Source organism: Sebastes umbrosus, chromosome 4, assembly GCF_015220745.1.
Source record: "Sebastes umbrosus isolate fSebUmb1 chromosome 4, fSebUmb1.pri, whole genome shotgun sequence".
NCBI lineage: Eukaryota > Metazoa > Chordata > Actinopteri > Perciformes > Sebastidae > Sebastes > Sebastes umbrosus.
The window spans coordinates 8,532,672-8,541,958 of record NC_051272.1 but is presented as its reverse complement, the minus strand read 5'-3'; the positions used below and the strand labels follow the sequence as shown (position 1 = coordinate 8,541,958).

General features: G+C 38.6%; 1 protein-coding gene across 1 annotated transcript in view; it reads right to left on the bottom strand.

The window, feature by feature from the left end:
* Positions 1-1,590: 1,590 nt before the first annotated feature.
* The window catches only part of cftr (CF transmembrane conductance regulator), a 45,866-nt gene continuing 38,169 nt past the window's right edge, over positions 1,591-9,287 (bottom strand). The window contains exons 23-27 of the mRNA XM_037768110.1: positions 7,292-7,447; positions 6,705-6,794; positions 6,242-6,414; positions 4,577-4,682; positions 1,591-4,077 (exon numbers count right to left, since the gene is read on the bottom strand). Coding sequence (XP_037624038.1) covers positions 3,862-4,077; positions 4,577-4,682; positions 6,242-6,414; positions 6,705-6,794; positions 7,292-7,447 — 741 coding nt within the window. The 3' untranslated portion in view covers positions 1,591-3,861. The remainder of the gene's footprint in view (positions 4,078-4,576; positions 4,683-6,241; positions 6,415-6,704; positions 6,795-7,291; positions 7,448-9,287) is intronic.

Here is a 9,287-nt window from a genome sequence, read left to right as displayed (position 1 = left end):
TGTCCGCTAGTTAGCTAGCTAACTATCTTACATACAGATTTAAGCAGAATATTTCATTAGATAAAAATATGTTGTGAAACTTGGAAATGATACCATCTATCTGTTTTGCAATAAGTGTTGACTTTTGGACTTTACAACGCTCTGGAGTTATTGGAAATGTTTGGATCACAAGAGTCTGAAACAATCCTTCGTAGCCAACACTGGAATCTAACTTTAAAAATAGTATAATACTAATACTAGCGTAGCCTGATCTTTATCTGCAACTGTGCGGAAATACCAGCCTTAAACAGAATATGGCCAACTAACTAAAAATAATACTTTTGTATAAATTATCCAATAAGTGTTTTATTATGATTTTAGTACAGTACATGTGCAAATCTAATTTTAACAACCTCAGAACAGACAAATCCTGGCGCTATATAATATATTTGACGCTATATAAAAATAAATTGAATTGAATTGAATTGGCGCACCCCTAAGGGGGGCCCGGACCCCAGGTTGGGAACCGCTGCTTTAGTGTATAATCACCTGAAAATAAGAATCGTGTTTTCGTTACCTTAGAATGAGTCGTTTACATCTTCATACGGATGGGGTCCTCTTCTCGGAGCCGGCCGCCATGTTTCTACAGTAGCCCAGAACTGACAAACCAGACACTGGCTCTAGAGAGGGACATTTGCTTTTTCATGTTTTCGCCTCGGCCAGATCCTACACACTGCACCTTTAAACAAGAGAAAAGACGTGTTAGTTTGGAAGCTTCAACACTGAGTTTAATAAATTAGATGAATATTTCTTCTTGACTGTGAGGAGGAAAAATGGCTCAAACTCACCAAACTCTGTATTTGTGTGTAGGCTGTCGTCCGTCAGTCCAGCCAGGCAGCCGTCCAGAGCAGTGTCCAACGTTCAGGCCCTCGAACCAAATATCAGCTCCCCGTCTTAAAACATGGTGGAATTAGCTAACTAGCTATCTGGATAACTAGCAGACAGCTGGCTAGTTAAGTAGTTTGCTAATTCTGCCAAACATTAATGCTACACTGGTTACAGAAAATGAGCCCAACAGTGGGCTGGTGGCAGCGCTGGGTCTAACGGTCCCTCCGCCTCTCTCCCCACCCAAATAAGAGGTGAAATGCAAAGAAAAAGTCATGCAAAAATAAATAAATACACACATTTAAAAATAAATATAAAATAAATGCAAAAAAAATGTATTAATTAAAAAATGTATAAAAATTAAAATTAAACAGGAGTAAATAAATAAATAAATAAAGGAATTAATACAAAGATAAATAAAAAAGAAAAATATAATTAAAACAAAAATATAAATTTGTCACATTTGATCAATTAATTAATGGCTACTTTTATTTTTAAAATTATTTTTGCTGCATTTTAATTTTGGCAGGTTGCGTCCTCCATACACCTCACTTTACAGTATAAAATCTGTGTTGTGACTGTCTTATAGTAGAAATTGCACCCTCTACAGTATAATTATTGATTTAAGCCACAAACACCTCAAGAACAAGACCCAAATATTTAACCAGAATTTCCTTTAACATAACCGACGGTAACCGGCTTTTAACACAAATGACACAACCACAATGACATTCTCAAATCTTTAGTTTTACTGGAAATATAGTTGATTGAACAAATACATTTATACATTTTTTGGACATCTGTGTCCCTTTCCTATGAGTAAGAAACAGCTTTGTTCTTAATTTACTCTGTAAAAAAAATCTGTCGTCACAGTTTACATATCAAGGCATTTCTCCATGGTACCTTAATTTTCATCATCGCTGCTTTACAAAACTATTATACAGTATGAAAGGAGCAACACACTCTTCCCTCAACCAAAGAAAATAAAGTGATGTTAGAAGAGTCAAAATGGTTTCCAGTTTCCAAGGGAAGTACAGATATAACTTGGAAAATGATAAAGAAATGCTTAAAGTTTGTTTTGCGTTTGTACAGCAACAGCTCTGAAAAAATATACTTTATTTCAAATAGAAAATTTAGTTTTTTGATGAATTAAAACCATCTCTCTATAATAATAACAGAGGCTGAAAAATGAAAGTAAAAAGCGTAATTTGTTGACAAAGACTTTGAAAAAAAAACACTGTTGCACAGCATTTAATCATTTGACTGTTTCCTTGCTGTGAAAGCTGATGAGTACCTCAGGGTGTCTCTAAAGTGCATACAGATAGAAAAATAAGAGTTTCTGAGTAATCACTCGTTAGCGTCAGCCGATAGCGTCACTGTTTCACTGTTCCTGTTGATGCGTGTGTTGACGGCAGTGATGTTACTGTGCAGGGTTTGACCGACTAACCGAAGATACAAAAGCAAATATTCAGAAGATACTTCAACGCAACACACATGAAGCCACTGTAGAAGTCTTACTCTTTCTCTAGTTTGCCTTAATTCACTGTTTCACAAGGCTCTGATCTCTTTTCTTCCTGTCGGATTTACAGATTTTAAAATCGAAAAAGTTCTTTTGTTAACCTTAACGTTTTGGAGAAGCTTTGTTTTCCTCGTCCACAGACACAAATGTGAGAAAAGCGTTTTCAGATTTATTCCAACTGGGCAGCCTTTCTGAAAACCATGTTTCATGCCGTCTGGAGATGAAGACGATATAAATATATAACCTGGAAGATGGCAACAGTGGAAACAGCTGGAAAGTCATGTGAGTTAAATGTTCGCTACGTCAGAATTTATTCAACAAAGTCATTTCCATAATCCGTTTAGCGCATCAACTCCTTTTCGACAAAGGCGTAAAAACTTTTTCCGCAAATGAGAAAGTTTTATATCGCCGTTTCTTATACGGCTTTTCTAATGCAATACATCAAAATGCAAATAAGAAGTCAAACTTCATAATTGGACAGGAGATAAATCCGATCGTGCAGGATACCGTAGAATAAGTCAGACTTCTACAGTGGCTGCTATTTTAGTGTTCAGTCCGAGTTAAAACAAAATAAAGAGATTGAAGGCTCCAGTGAAAAGCAGCTGGCTGTTCAGAACAAAACTTTTTTTCTTAGCAAGTAAAAGTCCCTTAATTCAAACCAATGAAAGTTTTTTTTTTTAAAACAATTATCGAAAAAACTATAATGCAATTTATGCTTTTTCAAAGCAAAAAATATGTTGGTGTCAGAGAAAAAAACTGAGGATTATCTGAACCGAAGGAACCCTCACACAGCTTGATCAGACCCCCCCAAAAAAACCCTGACTGACTGAAATCTGCAAAGGCACTTGAGATGGTCCAACAAATAAGTGTCCAGTTACTCAGACTCACCCATAGCATTTGGGACATGTTATTATGTGCATATTACTTCTAGCTCTGCTCCTGGAAGTCAGATCCTCCTAATCAGATCTCTCCCTGCAGCACATACACACTCTGGATTATTATTCTTTTTCTAATTTAGTAACAGATTAACAGCATCTTGCATCTTTTAATTCCAATCCACCTACATAATATCTTTTCTAAACTTGCAGACATGTTGTACTGTGTTGGTCAATATGTGGTGTTGCTCTTAAGTTTTGCACACTTCTAATATGAAGTTTCTGTTTCTGTAATCTCCGCCTCCACATTGTGCTGGAAAATGATATGATGGAAAACTTGGAATTTTTATTTTCTTCAAGCATTTCATTTTTGATTTTAGCCAATTATGATTCAGTGTAAATTGAGGTCTTCTACTATTGAATAGTAATTGAAAAGTATTTTTTATATTTAATTTTTAGTGTCCCATAGTGAGTGAGATGCTGTTTCACTGCTAATTATTGGCCACTTATCCTCAAAATGATCAGTATCAAAACACTGGATCAAACCCCTTGTTTTTGTCTGTTACAGTTAGGCGTGTGTGTGTGTGTTTGTTGCCTTGTTGGTTAGAGGCGAGTGTCATGGACTTCGTCCTCAGCTTCCTCCGGCAGGGACGAGATCTTGGCGGCCTGCGGCGGCGCCCTCTTGCTGGAGTTGAGGCGGTGGAGCGTCGGGAAGAGGCGGAGCCGGTCGGCCTGGCTCATGGCCTGTTTCAGGTGACTCGTCTCGTTCAGCAGCTTCTGGATGGAGTCGTAGCTTTTAATGGAGCTGCCCTCGATCATCTGCATAGACGGGAGGGAGGAGACGTCGGTTAAGTGGGTTTATAAATGTGTTTTATTGCTAAATATGATGTTTCTAAGATCTAAAAATAAAAGCTCATTGGAGGTGGAAATGTTGCAGGAAACAATTTTAGTTCAACAGTGGGATTGATTGCTTTAAAATTTGTGGAAAAAGTTACATCATGTCCTAAAAAATACATTAAATATTTACTTAATCTGTCAAAGCTTCATTAGGTACACTCTACAACCACAGCGAGTGTATGTGGTGCAGGATGTGTTGTCCTAAATTGTGTCAACAGTATAATGAAACTGTCTGTTGGATGACAAACTGGGAGTTTAGTGTCGGGTTCAGTTCAGGCAATATGAAGCAAAACATACTTTTTTTTTAAGGTATGGTATTTATTTTTTGCCTTACAGAGTTGACAGTAGAGACAGGACAAGCTTTGGTAGGTGAAACTCTGAAAACAGACTCAAATAACAAGCAGAAAATCCCAAAACCTACCAGGAATGATTGACACTCCAGCAGCGGCTCCACTCTGTGTTCTGATAGGATGACGGTACAGCCGGAGAACACGTGCTTCAGCGTCTTCCTCAGGACCTGTAACGTTCTGCTCACACACAAACACAAACACACACACCGTCATCATCATCATCATCATCATCATCATCATCATCAGCTTAGCGTTATGCTCCCATTGAGGCCAACATGAAAGAGCAGGCAGCGTTGGCCTCAGGTTAAACTAGATTGCTCATTATAGGCTTCATTTACCATTATGAACTCCCCTCTGCACATATGGTCTCACACACACTCACACATACACATACACATACACACTCATACAGTAGGTCAGAATTAGCCTAAGCACTCTAGATTGTCACCATATGCAGTGACAGGAGCACCACACATGTTGGATTTGGGTGACTTGAGCTGCTACAAACACACAACCCTTGATCACTTTCAGGTATCAGCTGTGTTTAAGTGCACAGTAGGAGGCACCTTTCTTGCAAAAACATGTTTATCAAAGCTTCTCAAGTGCCCATAAAAGCAAAAAAAAAAAGACAAATATCAAAGAGACAGCAGTAATGCAGGCAGATTGCTCTTATTAATATGTGCTAAATCTATCTGATAGTGACATAGAGATGCATTTTGAATTTTGAATCCAGTATGCAGTGGTGGAAGAAGCACTCAGATCCTTTACTTAAATATAGGTAGCAGTAGCAGAGTGTTGTAATACTCTGTTACTAGTAAAAGTCCTGCATTCAAAATCTTACCAAAAGAATCAACGTGGGGGCGGGACCACAGGGATGTAAGTACTTTAGGTGTTGGGAATTTGGAGTGTGAATTTATTTTATTCATGTATTTATTTGTATTTCTTTATTATTATTATTATTATTATTATTTTAATTTAAAACTAATGTTTGTTATAATTTTTATTTTATTTTATAATTTTCATTTCTCTATTTAATTTATTATTATTATTACCATTTTTTCTCTTCCCTCGTTTTTGAATACTTTGCTTTTCAATTTACAATTACTATCTAATTACTATATGTTAATATATATATAATTTGTCATGGTTTAGGTTGTCGTAGTCATTTTTCTTACGGAAACAATAAAAAGCATGAGTAAAAAAAAGAAAACACTTAAAGGCACAATGAGTAGGATTTGTTGGTTGCAGATTGTAAAGAAATAAAAATACATAAATGAATAAAATAAATTCACATGCCAGATTCTGAACCGGTATATTCGTTACTTACTTATACACATTAATGCTTTTAGAAAGATTTTAAATGCAGGGCTTTTACTAGTAACAGAGTATTACTACACTGTGTACTGAAATGTAGTAAAGTAGAACAATAAAGTAGCATTAAATGGTAAAGTAAAAGTAAGTAAGTATGCTTTTATGTGGTTTTTTTCCTGATGCTCAGTTTCAAATTATTAAAATAAACTCTGAACTCAAAATAAAGTTTGGAAACTGCATCACACTAAAAAGGTGGACAATCTTACACTATAGACACTATGTTGCACACACACACCCACCCACACACACACACACACCCACCCACACACCCACACACCCACACACCCACACACCCACACACACCCACTCACACACGCACGCACGCACACACACACACAGATTAGTGTCCTGGCGTTGATACTGACATGGGGTCGAGGTAGGAAGAGGGTTCGTCCAGCAGCAGGATGCGGGCCTTGCTGAGGATGGAGCGGGCGAGACACATCAGCTGTTTGTGTCCGTTGCTCAACACGTTGCCTCCGTCCTCCAGCCGGAAGTCCAGCTTGTCTGGAAACTGCTCGATCACCGACTTCAAACCCACCTGACGACACACAAAACACATCATACTCTAGAATTCACTCCACTGTCCATCACGGAGGGCGTTTGTGTTTTGACATTTCCTTTTTGACCTCTGTTCTAGTGGTGTGAGAAGAACAATCACAACAACAAGAACAACAGGCTGGAAAATGTTACAACTAAGAAAAAGAAAATCTAAAGTTCCTCCAAATGACCTCTAATTGATTAATTAAACTGTGTAGTAGACTAGACTGGTTTACCAATAATGGCCAGAATTATAAACACAGCAGATGAAAAGAGGAATCGGAACCTCACCTCCTCGGCGACCCTCCACAGCTCCTCATCGCTGTAACGTCCGTGTGGGTCCAGGTTCATCCGGAAAGAGCCGGTCAGAATAAAAACTCTCTGTTCAAAACATTTAAATCATAGTTAAGGAACTGGATTAGAAAGGTTGTCTTGGAATGAGAAGTGCTGCCCTCATAATAACAATCCATCCATTGTTGTTTAGAACGAACAGTCGCCTCTCTCCGTGTCGTCTCACACACCTAAACCACGCCCGTAGCTGCCAGTAGCTCCTCACAGGACGCCGATTGGTCCGAACCACTGTGGTTCGAAACACAAACGCATTACTTGAAGCCTGACGAGAAGGATTTTCGTGCGATATGTGATCTCGTGACATTGAGAAAATCCAGCTGCCGTGCAAGATAAAGAAAAGCTTTCAATGTTTGAAAAGCTCTTGATTGTTTCAGATGTAACTCTCTAAAAGGTGAATTCTGAACAATTGATTTAACTTTTAAATCACCTTTCTGCACTTCCATATTGCCAAACTACTGATATGAGCGTCAACAGTATGTGAATTTGAACCAGCGACCTCTTGTAAACCATGTATGTCATAGACGTACCTGCGGCAACACCCCAAAGGCCTTCCTCCACGTTTGCAGCGAGACGGAGCTCCAGGAGACGCCGTCGATGGAGATTTCTCCGTCAGTGGAGGCCAGACGCAGCAGAGCGGAGAGCAGGGTGCTCTTCCCTGAACCGGTTCGACCCAGCAGACCCATCTACACACACACACAACCAGAACAGAAACATTTTACTCTGCTAAATATACTCACTCACTACTAGCTTTTCAGTTGATTAAAAAGCTTAATTAACACCATTTCAGTTAGTTCTATAAGTATACTGCATGGACACATACTGTACAGTACATATGGATACAAGTGGAGTATAATCATGACATTGTGAAATGGACTCCTCCTGCCTCGAGATGTTTAGGAGTCTAAAAGCTCTCCGTCCTTTCTTCTGCAGCCTTGCAGCAACAATTAGCCCATTTATAGGAGGCCATAGAGGAGCTAATGGGACGAGGCTAAAGTGCTGACACTCACTGAGCTCGGCTGTCCTCCAGGATTCATTATGAGGAGCTCATACTGACTTTAATTACTGCCAGGAGCAGAGAGATAGAGAGAGAGAGAGAGAGAGAGCGCGGTCAAATATTATATGTTTTCTCTATTTTCCACTGAAAGCTATTTGGCCACTACAGTACCGCCTTCCTCCTCTGCCCTAATTAAACAGCAAAGACATTTGAAATCCAGATAGTAGGGAGACATTTACTGCGGTGAGTGTAGTCTATGTATGAAAAAAAAGGAAAAAGTGTTTTCTAAAAAGCATTTGTCACCAATACTATTGTTGCTGTTTTAACTCATACTGCACAGTACTGCACAGCTCCCTCAGGGTCTTGCTTAATTGTCTGCATTTTCGCCACAGACAGGAACATTTTGTTAATTTGAATGTTGATAAATATGAACAAAAAACTTGCTTCCCTGCCCAAATTCTTCTAATGTGTAACTTAAAAACTGCTTTAACTGATTTATTTTGTCCACTTGGGGGAAACACAACACTGACGTTATCAACTTATGAGTACTTATCACAATATGGCAACTTGTTATCAAACAGTTGCCATATTTACTGGGGTAGCTATCATTCCTGGTCGGCTTTTGGATTTTGTGCTGATATTTGAGTCTCTGTTTTCAGGTTTCATCAACATTTCAATGCTCAAGTGTTTGTAGAAGCTTATGAAACTTGATCAGCCTACTTTAACCTCTTATGAAGTGATAAGAGATTAAATTCTGTCCCTGTATGTTGGATGTGGGTCTGCGCACGTGTTTCTGTTTACACTTTAGTAATAAGGGTTGTGTTGGAACAAGCAGCTGGTGTGACGGTGACATGAGGGAAGTGACCTGGTGAGGAGCAGTCACCCCGATTAAGAACAATTTTTGTATTTATATGATGATATATATGTTGATTAGGGCTGTCAATCGATTAAAATATTTAATCGTGATTAATCACACATTTTTTATCTGTTCAAAATGTACCTTAAAGGGAGATTTTTCAAGTATTTAGTACTCTTATCAACATGGGAGTGGGCAAACATGCTGCTTTATGCAAATGTATGTTTATATTTATTATTGGAAATCAATTAACACAAAACAATGATAACTATTGTCCAGAAACCCTCACAGGTACTGCATTTAGCATAACAAATATGCTCAAGTCATAACATGGCAAACTGCAGCCCAACAAGCAACAACAGCTGTCAGTGTGTCAGTGTGCTGACTTGACTATGACCTGCCCCAAACTGCATGTGATTATCATAAAGTGGGCGTGTCTGTAAAGGGAAGACTTGTGGGTACCCAGAGTACCCATTTTCATTCACATATCTTGAGGTCAGAGGTCAAGGGACCCCTTTGAAAATGACCATGGCAGTTTTTCCTCGCCAAAATTTAGTGCGAGTTTGGAGCGTTATTTAACCTCCGTCACAACAAGCCAGTATGACATGGTTGGTACCAATGGATTCCTTAGGTTTTTTAGTTCATATGATGCCAGTATCTTTACTCTAGTTTT